The 13,651-nt window shown below is 46.0% G+C and overlaps 2 protein-coding genes across 3 annotated transcripts; both read left to right on the top strand.

The window, feature by feature from the left end:
- The first annotated feature begins 2,734 nt into the window (after nucleotides 1–2,734).
- Nucleotides 2,735–7,600, top strand: LOC123439848 (UDP-sulfoquinovose synthase, chloroplastic). Of its 2 annotated transcripts, none has more exons than XM_045116496.1 (3): nucleotides 2,735–2,939; nucleotides 5,021–6,096; nucleotides 6,829–7,600. In XM_045116496.1, the coding sequence occupies exons 2-3, from the start codon at nucleotides 5,062–5,064 to the stop codon at nucleotides 7,228–7,230; spliced, it is 1,437 nt and encodes a 478-aa protein (XP_044972431.1). In that variant the 5' UTR covers nucleotides 2,735–2,939; nucleotides 5,021–5,061; the 3' UTR covers nucleotides 7,231–7,600. The 2 variants fall into 2 exon arrangements, with proteins under 2 accessions (XP_044972431.1, XP_044972434.1); XM_045116499.1 differs by having other exon boundaries at nucleotides 5,012–6,096.
- Nucleotides 7,601–11,962: 4,362 nt separating this feature from the next.
- LOC123411885 (vicilin-like seed storage protein At2g18540) lies at nucleotides 11,963–12,408 on the top strand. Its single transcript, XM_045104848.1, has one exon. It carries the CDS (start codon nucleotides 11,963–11,965, stop codon nucleotides 12,389–12,391), a length of 429 nt encoding a protein of 142 aa, XP_044960783.1. The 3' UTR covers nucleotides 12,392–12,408.
- The last annotated feature ends 1,243 nt before the right edge of the window (nucleotides 12,409–13,651 follow it).

The raw sequence follows: 13,651 nt of genomic DNA, 5'->3' as shown, positions 1-13,651 counted from the left end.
CCGCTGCTATACTCCTAGAACTGCATGTGTAGGGTGACTTAGACTTGTTACAACTGCTAGATTTCTGCTCTCCAAGAAATTAGGTTAGGCCAGATTTTTAATCTTGATAAGTAGTCTATTCACCCCCTCTAGACACATCTTCTATTGATCCCTCAGTCATCAATCACTAAAACCACTAGGGTAGAAATATGCCCTTACACTAGTGTTGTTGCACGGTGTGGTGATGGATAAGCGGTATCACCACACCATGGCGCAAAGCAAGGGTGCGTCGGAGGGGGCATCGACGCCCAATAGGGTTTGTCTGTGGATAAAATCAAGAGAAATGCTCCTAAAATGGTTGAAATCCTACTAAAAGAGATGTTTTGTTCCTTTTCTGATTCTACCTCGAGCTTGTTCGCACGAAAACAATTTCATTGAGGTTTTTTTGTGGAAACGACATCGAACCGACCATTTTTTGTAAACAATTCGGTTCATTGATTTTTCAAAAAATCGGCCGGTTCAATTGATTTTTTACGGTTCAATTTCTCATACGGCCCGCTACACTTTAAAAACCGATGGGATTGCCGGTTTCGGTTTTTTACAGTCTAACCGCTGGTCCAGTCCGGTTTTTAAACTATGAATATATAATCACGGACCATGTGTGAGGTGTTAGAGAAACTCCAACGGGGCGACCCATTTCGTCCGCCGTCGTCCGTTTGGGTTCGTGCGGACAAAAGATGGCCCAACGCGCCGACCCAAACGGACGTGTGTCCACTTTTTGTCCGCGTGCCTACCCATTCTCGGTCCAATTTTGAGCCTGATTTGCATCGATGCGGACACGAAGCAGACGTGCACGACGCGCGCCTACTTCCCTCCCTGGTTCGCAAGTCGACCACAAAGTAGCCACCTTTTCCCCTCCATTTTCCTAGACTCTCCCGCTCGCTCCCGCACCCGCTCCCACCGCCATGGATGACGACTTCGAGGACGCCGCCGCCATCTCCTCAATGGCCTCGTCCGTCGCCGCCGCCGAAGCGAGAGGCAAGGCCCGTGCCCCTTGCGAGGCCGCCACGCCGGTCAAGAAGAAGAAGAAGGAGTTGACGCACGAGGAGTGGGCCATGAAGTCAGCCAAGAGGAAGGGGCAGAGGCACGCGCAGGATGCAAGGGAGAGGCAGCTACGGACGTCGCCTTCGCCGCCACCGCGTAGCAGGAAGAAACCAATGCCTGAGTGAAGGTGGCAACAATGGAGGCCTTGTTGTACCTAGGGGTAAACCCTAGCCATCACGGGCTTGTCAACGCCGCCATTGCTGCGGCCGCGGCCAGCACGGGCTCGTCAGCATATCCTCAAATGATGCTTCCAGAGTCACCGCGCGCATCTTGCATGCAGCCGATTCCCGGCTTCCACGTGTATCCGCAAGGCAGCTGCTTCTCCGGGGAATGCTCGCCGGATGTGAGCATCTTGGCCCCTTCCACGCCCGCGCCGGTGACCATCGACCTCAATGCCGCGCCGGTGGCAGGCGGATCATCGTCAGGAGGCATGAGGAAATGCTGGCGCGAGATGCCAGCCGACATGCTTACTGGAGCCCGTAATCTGTTCGATGAAATGCCGACGGCCGTCGAAGATGACACGACCAACCGTTTCCTCGAGAACATGATCTTCTAAGGTGCACCGACGGCTGGTGCATACGATCCCGATGAGACCCAAAGCCAGGACGACCGAGCGCCATTCACACAAGCCATCAGTGATCCACATGACGCCTTCATGCAGGATGAGGTCGGCCTAGATGGCTTCCCGCTCGACCATGAGTTCCCGGAGGACTACGACCTTAAGGAGGAGGACGATGACATGGACATCGACAGGGAGTCTTTGTTCAAGGAGGAGCTCGCCAACCAAACTATTGCCGAGGTGAAGCCGAAGCGCAAGAGCAAGCGGACGAAGGCATACACGCCAACCGAGAACAAGCTCCTCTGTGAGTGTTCGAGGGACATTGGGCAAGACTCGAAGATCGGCGCCTAACAAAAGTGGTCAGCCTTATGGACTCTTGCGCATCGTGAGTTTTATGAACGCAAGAAGATTCCCCCCTACCAAATGCAAAGCAAGCGTCGATGGCTGTCACTTTCAAAGCGTTGGAGGGTGATTCAATAAGAGTGCAATTGTGCCACCTATGAAAGCATCAAGGCACCCTTCGTGAGTGGCCTCGGCATGCAAGACATGGTATGCATGCCCTCTCATTCCCTTTTGATGCTACATAAAATGGGTTGTCCGTATTGGACGCGCGGCCGACAAAAAAAAAACGGACGGACGCGGAGCGGACGGCTAACCGAAACGGACAAAAAGCGGATAAAACCGCCGTCAATTTAGATCGATCGGTTGAAGTTGCTTTTACTCCCACCATATATATGTGATGGTTATCCGCGTCCACACTTAAAACCGAACAGCGAACCGAACTTTTTAGGCACCGAATTGCCGGTCAGTAGATTTTCTATTGCCCGATCGGTTAGTATTTTCCTTCTAATAAAAACCGAAAAAGGAAAAAGAACGAAGCACGAACCGATTGGCCCGGCGAAACAGAATGCCCAGCCTGGCGACGGCAGGGGTGAGTGGGCGAAGCGATACTGGCTCGTCTCCTGTCGTCTCTGGCCATCGTGGCCGCTCGTGCTGCCGTGAGCGGCCAGGATCTGCCGGAGCGCGCTGCTCGCAGCCGATCCGAATCCCTCCGCCCGAATATCCCACCCCTCCAATCAATCCCCTTTGCCTCTCTCCCGCTGCTTGCCATTGCTATCCAATCCCGCTCTTTGTTTCCTTCGCCACTCTCTCTCTCCCCCTCTCTCTGCCTCGCCCTCCTTCCTCCTCCCCGTCTAACGGCACGGGCAGAGGCGGCTGCTCGCTCGGGTGTCGGCGCCTCAGCCCCGGAGCAGGGCCGGGCGACACGGCCGCAGCGGCAGATTCCTCGAGCAGTCTGGTGAGAAGTCGATTCCTTCCTCGTCCCCATCTCCCTTACGGGTGGGATTTCTGTGCTGGGTCTCTATGTAGAGCCACGCGTTCAGGTGCTAGCTCCATAGGAAGGGGAAATAGGTGGATAATGTCTTACATGCTTGAGTTTGTTTTTGTACCACAAACTTGTTTCTGTGCTGCATATATTCATAATAGGATTTGTGATTATAGACATATAGGAATGGCCACAGTAGGAATATCTGTCAACGCCTTACTTAAACTTGCCCTGATCTTCAGTGATGATAGCCATGTAGAAACCTTTGTTTGTGGTCTGTGTGACGATCATTCGCTTTTGTATGTGCTGTGCAATAGCACAGAAACACCTGGGCCGCTGATTCGGGGAAAATATTTGATCATATTCTGTGCAATTACGCAGAGCATTGGACCTGGCCCAGCACAAATGATTACCAATTGCATTAACTCTTACCTCTTAGGAGGTAAATAGAACGTTACTGATGGTGGTGTGTGTGTGTGGGGGGGGGGGGGGGGGGGGGTTAGTATGGACATTTTTTCTGTATAATCAAGGAAAGAAATTATTATAATGTATGGCCTTCCTTCTAAACCTAGGTATATAAGGAAAAAAAATAGAACTAATTAATGTCAGTTTTTGTTTCCAGTGCATGTTTCATCTTGCCGGAGCTAACCAATAGAAATTCCATAGAATTTGTTTTCAGAAAACACCAAAAATGAATACTACTTGAGAAAAGCACGTCAAAAAAATATCGTTCGTGTTTTAGCAAAGCAACCTTATGTACTAGTGTTCTTGCACTTTTTACGTTAGAGCAGAAAATGTACAATGGAGAACATTTAGTATATTTCTCGCACACAGCAAAAAATCATAAACGTTCGCAGCATAGCATGTGTACATTTTATTTTACTGACTCACTTAGACTGATGTGTATACACGTACTGAAGTTCTTTTTTGCAGGGTACATATTGAAGATTATTGCATTGCTATCTAGACAAATTATAATAATGGGATTTCTAACGTGTGTATTTTTGGGGGATCACATGGATACACATGATATATTACAAGACAACAAATTTTGTCTTCATATGGTAGACACAGTACATAAGGGAGTCAAATGTGAATTTTTATTATATTAAAAGGAGAGGGGGGAATCCTTTAAACATTCCTTTTTTGACAAGTAGTTGCCATGACTAGAATATTTTGTGTGGTCAAATGTACCATTGATGAATGGACGGTTCAGATCAAATAGTTCTCTTACTCCTACGGGGTAAGAGGTACCATCTTAAAAGAGCTCTTGTGATATTAGCCACATTGCAACTGCTGAAGTAGGATCAGCTGTCGATGTCTTACCAAAATCTATCCCGATCTTAAAGTGAGCATTTCATGTATGTAGAAACCTTGATTCGTGGTCTGTGCGGCAATTGTTCGTTTTGTATGTGGTGTGCAACAGCCGAGAAAAATCCGGGCCACTGATTCGGGGAAAATATTTGATCAAATTCTGAGCAATTACGCAGTGTTGGACCTGGCCCAGCACAAATGGTGACTAATTGCGATAATTTACTTGTAGACTAACTTTTCGGGGAAAATCAAATAGCTAATAGATAATCAATCTAATTAAGCCGATTCAAAACACTTTTTCATCTCAACCTGCCCAAAACTGGCAAGCCATTATTAATTCATTTCCTTTGCTTGTCTGAAACCCATAGGACAGCTAGAGCTAATACAAGAGAGAGAAAAAAACACGGTTTCCATGGTTTGGATGCAACTGTTTTTGAACACCCCTTGATCTTGTAATGTTTCCCATCAACATAAATGCATAGAGTTGCTGGCTTTCATGGAATATGGAAGATCTAGAAAACAAATAGACTAATTTCTTTGCTTGTCCTCACTACCCTTTTTTTGGTAAAGATACAATACCATCAGTTAGCTATGGCGTATGGTTAAAGTTGAATTTTAGCAATCTGACTAATTAGCCTTTTTTGCATTTTTTTCCCTGCTTATGATCTTCATCTTATTACCAGACTGGAGTGAATTTATATCTTGTTTAATTACTGATTATTATATGCTAGCTTTTGTAGGGTATCTCAATTATTACAGTGGACAATAAAGGATTGTGAGAATGGCAAATTTGGTCACCAACTGCGGTTTCAGTCCATCTCCTGCTGTTAAGGCACACTGCAACTCACCAAGTTATGGCCACAATTTCATCCGATTACAAAATTCAAAATCTTCAACTTCAAGTCTGAACCTCAAATCATCTTCCAAGAGGTCAAATAAGTTATATGTTACTTGTGCTAGTACTTCTGTACAAGGACAGACACAAACACCTCTTACTGGTAGTCAGCAAGCATCTGGGCATTCATCCTCTAAACCTAAAAAAGTTATGGTTATTGGTGGAGATGGATACTGTGGCTGGGCAACTGCTCTTCATCTGTCCAACAAAGGTTACGAGGTTGCTATTGTTGATAATCTTGTTCGACGCCTTTTTGACCATCAACTTGGCCTTGATTCGCTTACGCCCATAGCTTCTATCCAAAATCGCATTCGCCGATGGAAATCTCTTACAGGGAAGACGATTCAGCTCTTCATTGGTGATATATGTGACTTTGAATTCCTTTCAGAAGCTTTTAAGTCTTTTGAGCCAGATTCTGCTGTCCACTTTGGTGAACAAAGATCAGCACCATTTTCTATGATTGATCGTTCACGGGCAGTATACACACAGAACAACAATGTTATTGGAACACTTAACGTATTGTTTGCCATGAAGGAGTTTAGTGAAGAGTGTCATTTGGTTAAACTAGGAACTATGGGTGAATACGGAACTCCAAATATTGACATTGAAGAGGGATTCCTCACTATTACCCACAATGGAAGAACTGATACCTTACCTTACCCAAAACAAGCAAGCTCCTTCTATCATCTAAGTAAAGTGCATGACTCTCACAACATAGCATTTACTTGCAAGGCTTGGGGTATAAGGGCCACAGATCTTAACCAAGGCGTCGTCTATGGAATCAGAACAGATGAAACTGCTATGCATGAAGAGCTTTCCAATAGGTTGGACTATGACGGAATCTTTGGAACAGCACTAAATAGGTTCTGTGTTCAGGCAGCTGTAGGTCACCCGCTTACAGTTTATGGAAAAGGTGGTCAGGTATGTATTTCTTGTCTGCGTCAGTAGTGCAATATGGAGGATTTTCCTGTTTGATGTTTGTCTTGCTCTATACACACTTCTCTGTATAAAGTTTCTCCTTTCACAATTACTTCATGTGGTTCAGTGCTATCCTTATAAGTTTATAACTAGAGCTTTTAGTATTCACTATACATTTTCATTTCCTCTTTGGAAGTCAAAATGCCAGCGAGGTAGCTTTTGTTACTTTGTAGCCTCGGGAAGTCAGAGACTCAGAGCTAAGCTCCACCATTAGCATTTCATCATGAATTTCATGAATAAAATTGGGGAGTGAATCATGCAAGCTTTGTAGATAATTCTATGAGTACTGAAATTGAACACTTTGCATATACTATTTCTTTACAACAAAATATGATGACCCAACATGTAATCATCACAGCTTGCAGTATGTCGTATAGACATATATTTGTGGGTTGACCGGAGACTGTTTTAAGGGGTTACCTTTTTATTATAAGTTTGTCAACTGTACTGTTGAATTGAAAAACTGAGGAGCATTATCTTCTTCACTTTCAAACACTATAATTTGATTACCGCCTGGAAATGGAATTATTTCGTTGACTATTAGCAATTGTGTAGTTGGCTCAGGTTTCAACTCGATCATGTATTTCTAGTTATGACTCCAAATAACTTTCTTAGGCCATCATCATCTGGTATATACTACAATGTACTGATCAAAGTTTGTCTACCATTCTCCAGACCCGTGGATACCTGGACATCAGGGATACCGTGCAGTGCGTGGAGCTAGCAATCGCAAACCCAGCCAAACCTGGCGAGTTCAGGGTCTTCAACCAATTCACCGAGCAGTTCTCCGTGAACGAGCTAGCCAAGCTGGTGACCGCCGCGGGAGCGAAGCTCGGGCTGGACGTGCAGACCAAGTCGGTGCCCAACCCGCGCGTCGAGGCGGAGGAGCACTACTACAACGCCAAGCACTCGAAGCTCTCGGAGCTCGGGCTGGTGCCCCACCTGCTGTCGGACTCGCTCCTCGACTCGCTGCTCAACTTCGCCGTCCAGTACAAGGACAGGGTCGACACAGCGCAGATCATGCCCAGCGTGTCGTGGAAGAAGATGGGGGCCAAGCCGAAGACGATCTCTGTATAGAGGGAGGGACGGAGCTCCCCCTCTGTTATGTGGCGTATGATGTCAACCATGCCATTGACATTATATCTTGTTGTGTGTAATGTAGCGGTAATAATGCGCGCTAGTTTTGGTGTACACGCTGTAGTTGAGGCGTGGGAGTTGCTGGTTTACGCTGTTATAGTAGATTTCATTTTTGCCCCACGGATGGGAACTGCAATTAGAGAGCATATGTGTGGTATGTTGTTAATTCTGACTAGCAAATTTAGCTACAGTGGGTGTTACTAGAGGTTTCGGGCTACATTATAGCACTGGTTAATGGTTATATTGTTGCCCTAGGTGACAAAGAGTGTAATAATCATGTCGGGTAATGAAGCTTACACAATTATTTCTAGAAGAATTTTTTGGAGAAAGCTCACTTAAGACGAGGACAGAGCGTCGAGACCCATTAGAGCATCTTCAACCATGACTTACAAATTCGAATCCTTAAACGTCTGCGGTGTTTTCTATTTGTCTGTCCACGTAGCCACATTTTTTATTTTCTTTTTCGTATGTTCGGTCAATTACGTGTAATTGGTGAAAAGGAAGAAAAAAAAAGAATAAATAAAGAAAAGAAAAAATGTAGTTCGGGATGAGGTCGTGTCCTACGTGACGGATTAACCGGACGCGTCCGCAAGCCCTCGTATCCTCCCAATATTTAAGATGAATATGAGGGTTCGCGAATAGTTCAAACATATAAGGATGATATAAATAGTCTAACTGGGTCATTTTTTTTCTTGTCTCTTTTATTCAATCATTGATCGGACGCGTTCATAGACATATGATGGATCATTTGAAGGATTCGGCTGTAGATGCTCTGGGGGGAAAGAACTCACGGAGTGACCCCTCAGGGAAAATATGTCACCCGGCTAACCCTTTTGTGTGGCACCCGACACCTAGGCGCCACACTACACTGTGTGACGCCTAGCCGTTCGGCGCCACACCCCCCGACCACCTGGCAGAGAGGGCCCACCCCCAGGTCGTGTGACGCCTAAGCCTCAGGCGTCACACATTGTAATGTGTGGCGCCGAGCGCTTAGGCGCCACACAATGACTTAACAGGCACGGGCCAGCCCCCCTCCCCACCCTCCTCATTCCCCTCCCCCAGCCCCCTCTCCCAGCCATGGGCCCCTCTTCAAATCCTTCTCTAAATCACCAAATCTGAAGGTTTGGACCGGGCATTTGTTGTCCAATCACTCCCCTAAGGTAATCCCCACCTCTCCCCTCATTCTCATCCAAAGAAAAATCTTTTGTGGTCTTTTTTTTTGCAAATTTGAGAAAACCCTAGTTTTTCATGAAATGTGGGATGTATATGATATTGTTGTATTTGTTTGTATGTTAGGACAAGGGGTATGATGGGGTTAGGATTAGGGTTGTTTGGATGTTTGCATTATGGTTGTTTTAGGGTTAGGCTAGGGTTAGGCTATGGTTAGGCTAGGGTTAGGGATGTTTGGTTGTGTTAGGGTTATGATGGGGTTAGGGTTATGGTTGTTTGGAAGTTAGGCTAGGGTTATTGTAATTGTATGATTGCTTATAAAAAAAGTTCTATGTTTTGTTGTTTAGGGATGGGAAGAACATGTGTTTATGTTCATCACGTGGACAAGGATGCCTTTTTAAAAGGCAATATTGATCCGGACCCGGATGAGCTTGACATGGTGTTCGATTTGTGTCCTAGCTATGGTGAATTGTTGGAACAAGTCCGAAAGGATTTGAATTGGATGGACCCTAGTGATGTAGTTGAGTTTGATGGTAGGCATAATGTGGGATTCGGAATGCACATTCGTTGGAAGACCATGCGTGTCAACTCCGAGCAACGTTGGCTGTCATACAAGGATACGGTGGCCGAATCACTAGACAAGGCTCTAGAGTTATTTGCCATCAAAACAAATGTTCCTAACTTGTTGGATTTGAACCGGGTTGCCTCTCCGATTGTTGAAGCTATTCTTGCACCCATCAACGAAGAGGCCAACATTGAACCTCTTTCTTGTGTCGATGAGGCCAACGAAGAGGTCAACATTGAACATGAACCATTGGTAGAGGCTAATGATGAGCACGATGATGATGAGAATGATGGTAATGTTCTTCATGACAACAATCTTAGTGATTTGGACAAATATAATTTGCAAGAGACAATGGACCATTCTATTCCGTACTCACGTGGCTATGCCTCTGAGTCTGACGATGAGGGTCCCGATGAAGAAGTTGATGAGGAAGGGTTCACGGCAAAGGAGGCTGAAGCTTTCATGAAGGTATTAAAGCGTCATCACGGGACACCATTGTTCGAGGATCTTAGCCTTGCGGATGAAGCCGTGGTTGACGGAGGCGAAGGCATATTGTTTGGAGTTAGGCCACCTTCTCATCGGGACACACATGGTAAGAATATTATTTTGCCGGGGTCAAAGTTCGAAACATTCTTTGAACTGAAGATGTGGTTGGATGAATATTCTGTTACGCATTATAGGCCACACAAAGTTGTTCATTCAAACATGAAGCTGCGTTACACGGTTGCATGTGAGGATAGAGGGTGTCCTTGGATTGTCCGTGCAAGACCATGGAAAGGAGGGCCAGGATGGAACATTGTCAGTTGTATGCCTCACATGTGTCGAGGCAAGAGGGTTGATGGTGCCCTTTCGTCGCAAAGCCATAGACAACTCACCTCCGAGTTCATCGCTTATAGGCTTTCCAAATCCATCTCCTCTCTTCCTACAATGAACATAAAAAGCGTGCAAGACCTTGTGAAAGCCCTCTTTCACTACGAGGTGAAATATGGTAAGGCATGGAAAGCAAAGCAAGCCGCATTCAAGATGTTGTATGGTGATTGGGAGCAAGCATACAACCGCATACCTAGGTTGTTGGGAGCTATTGCCCACACTAACCCGGGCATGGTTCATGTGGTCGAGCCGTATGGGGAGAAAACAAGGATTCTCAATGGAAATAGGGTCCGCGTATTTGGCCGTGCATTTTGGGCATTTGAGCAATATGTGTGGGCTTTTCAGCACTGTCGTCCTGTCATCTCCATCGATGGCACGTTTTTGACCGGACAATTCAAGGGCACTTTGTTGGTTGCAATAGCAAGTGATGCCAATAACCGGTTGATGCCTTTGGCTTTTGCTTTGGTTGAGGCAGAGAACAATGTTAACTGGGAATGGTTCTTGCATATTTTGAGAACCAAAGTATTACCGTTTGAGAGGGAAATATGTGTCATATCAAATCGCCATCAAGGCATACTTAACGTGGTTGACATTGTCATTGCCGGCCATGCTCCTTTGCATCATTGATGGTGCATGAGGCATTTTTGTGCAAACTTCTACCGGGCATGTGGTAGCAAGGAGTTGGCGGATGATCTTCAAGATTGTTGTCAAGCATTTTCGGACAAATGATTTGCAAGATTGTACAATGCTTTGCTTGTAAACAAAAAACTTGATGCAGGTGGGCTTGAGTTTCTGAACAGGCAAATTGAACTTCGGGCCAAGTGGGCACGAGCTTATGACGAAGATGGCCGAAGATATGGTCAAATGACAAGTAACATGGCAGAATGCTTCAACCGGGTGTTGAAGGGTGTCCGTGCGTTGCCGGTGACGGCAATAGTTCAATACACATCCGACAAGTTGAGAGCATACTTTCTAAAGTACTCGCAAGAAACAGATGATCAGATTGCGGGAGAGAACAAGAAAAAGTACAAGTACCAGTTTCCACCAAAGGTTGACAAATGGATGGTATTTCAATCACGGAAGGCTGACTCCCAAACGGCTACCCTGTACAACAACGAGGATTGGACATACCAAGTGAATGAGCCTGGAGGAACGACAAACGATGGCCAGCAACACGGAAACAGGGCGTTCAAGGTATCTTTATCCTTGTGTGATTGCTCTTGTGGGAGGCCAAGGTTGCTTCATCTCGCATGCTCGCATTTGTACACGGCAGCTCGCAGTAGGAATGTGGACGTCAACCATCCACTAACCGTGAGGGAGTCCGAGTTCTCGATCATGACCACGAAGCATACATGGGCTCCTAGATTTGAACCATACTTTGACCAATCACAATGGTCGGAGTATCATGGAGTACAACTATGGCCCGACCCAGAGTGGAAGGTTGTGAAACTGGGAAGACGAAAGACTAAGCGTTTTAGAGGAGACATGGATGGATGGGGCCATGGTGGTGGCAGAGAAATGGGGAACAACCAATTCCAAGAGCCTACTGAGAGATCACATTGTGGAGAGTGCGGTGTAACAGGGCACAACACAAGAAGGTGTACGACGCGAAAGAAGAAGTCCAAAAACAATGATTCCAGGTCAACCCAACCAAGTCCTAGCCAACCAAGTTCAAGCCAACAAGGGACGGGTCAAGGAAGCACGAGCCAACAAGGGACGGGTCAAGCAAGCACAACCCAACAAGTTCCTACTCAACATGTTCCTAGCCGACTTGGGCTTACTAGAGGACGTGGTGCTAGAGGCAGTGGTGGTGGTAGAGGTAGGGGTGGTGCTAGAGGCAGGGGTGGGATAGGTCGTGGTGGTGCTAGAGGCAGGGGTGGGATAGGTGGTGGTGGTGCTAGAGGCAGTGGTGGGATAGGTGGTGGACTTACTAGGATTGGTATGCGTGGATACCTACGAGGACCATTTCCGTATGTCACATATTTGACTTATCTTTATCATGTTGTTTTTCATGCTCCTTTGTGTGTTATTTTACTAACTATGAGCTTTGATGCCTGTTTTGTAGGTATGGCCGCTTCTCAACCCAACAAGGCAAAAGCGGAGTGGGGGGAGGAGAAGGATGCAGCCAGTGAGGAGCAGTGGTTGATGGAGAGGGCTGCAAAGAAGTTGAGAGAGGAGGATGCAGCCGAAGCGCGAAAGAAGAAGGATGAGGAGCATAAGGCAAGGATGGATGAGCAGTGGAAAATGGAACTTCAGCGCATGAGATATGAGGCTAGGATAAAGGAGAATGACAGGAAGACGCTAGAGAAACATAAAAAAGAATATGAAGCTAACTTTAAGAAGATGATGGCAGAGGGCGCAGTAAAGAGAGAGCGGGAGCATCAACGCTTCACGGAGAGGGTTAAGGAAGAGGCTTCAAAAATGCGCAAAAGGGAAGAGGAAGAGGAAGAAGAGAGGAAGAAGAAGAAGGGAAAGGGGCCTTGCTCGACCCAATAGAGCCGGACGCTTCTATTCTCATGCGCGCTTTCATCTTCGAACCCTATGTGTTGTTGAACCCTATTTGTTGTTGAACCTTGTTCGCTTGCGCGCTTTCTTACTATGAAACTCCACTATGTATGCACTTTTGGACGTATGTTCTTTAAGAACCCTATGTATGTTTGAACTCCACCCTCTTTGTGTTGTATATTTGAACTCGTCAAGCACTATTTGTGATGTATATTTGAACTCCTCTCAAGCACTATGTGCTGCAGTTTTCAGCATGCCAGAATGTGTGGCGCCTAAGCCTTGGGCGTTGCACATGTGTGGCGCCTAAGGCTTAGGCGCCACACATGTGAAACATAGTAACAGAAAGTCCACACATGTGGATTTTCTGTTACTCGGCGCCACACATGTGCAACGCCCAAGGCTTAGGCGCCACACAAGTGAAAACCTACTGGCATCTCAAATGTGAACTTTTTGTTACTCTGTTTCACATGTGTGGCGCCTAAGGCTTAGGCGCCACACAAGTGAAACAGAGTACCAGAGAACTTGGCTACTCTTTTGATGAGTAATGCCCATCCTTATCTTAGTTTCACTTTGTTCTCATTTCATCAAGACTATGTTTCTCATTTCATCAAGACTATGTTCATGAGGATATGTCTTGCACTTTGTTTCTTATTTCATCAAGACTATGTTTCTCATTTCATCAAGACTATGTTGATCCTTATCCTTATCTTAGTCTTCTCAAGTGCTTTGCCATGACTCACACACATTATTTAGGTTGAGACTATCTTAAGATTACAAACAAAGTAAGATACAACATGCTGATACAACTTGCTGAAATTAAGATACAACTTGGTGAAATTAAGATACAACTTGCTGAAATGAAGATACAACTTGCTGAAATTAAGATACAACTTGCTCATACAACTTCGTGAAATCTACTGAGTCCAACGTGGATATTTTCCTTTTCCATCACTGGCTTCTTCTGCTGCCTTGGCCGCACGAGCTCTTTCTCTCTTTCTCTCCCTCTCAGCTTCACGGGCTTGTTCCCGCTGTCTGTAAACCTCCTCGAGCCGTAGTTTCTCTTCTTGGTTTTTCCTTATCATCTCATCAAGAAAAGCCCTCTGCTCCACACAGTACTCTCCACTCTTTCTTCTGTGCTGCTTTCTCCTCTGCTTCAGCCTTCTCGCGGCGCTCTTCCAAGTCCCAGCTAGCCCATGCACGGCGACCTCTTTCAAGAATCTCGGTCACCTCCCAGTCCGGCATTTTCGTGTC

Source organism: Hordeum vulgare, chromosome 1H, assembly GCF_904849725.1.
Source record: "Hordeum vulgare subsp. vulgare chromosome 1H, MorexV3_pseudomolecules_assembly, whole genome shotgun sequence".
Lineage (NCBI taxonomy): Eukaryota > Viridiplantae > Streptophyta > Magnoliopsida > Poales > Poaceae > Hordeum > Hordeum vulgare.
Note: the sequence above shows the minus strand (reverse complement) of the source record. Positions and strands in the feature narration are given on the sequence as shown.

Excerpts from the sequence above, each read along its gene's own strand:
- LOC123439848 (XM_045116496.1), top strand. The coding sequence starts at position 5,062 with ATGGCAAATTTGGTCACCAACTGCGGTTTCAGTCCATCTCCTGCTGTT. Across the intron at positions 6,097-6,828 it reads TTTATGGAAAAGGTGGTCAG|ACCCGTGGATACCTGGACAT; the intron begins GTATGTATTTCT and ends ACCATTCTCCAG.
- LOC123411885 (XM_045104848.1), top strand. The coding sequence starts at position 11,963 with ATGGCCGCTTCTCAACCCAACAAGGCAAAAGCGGAGTGGGGGGAGGAG.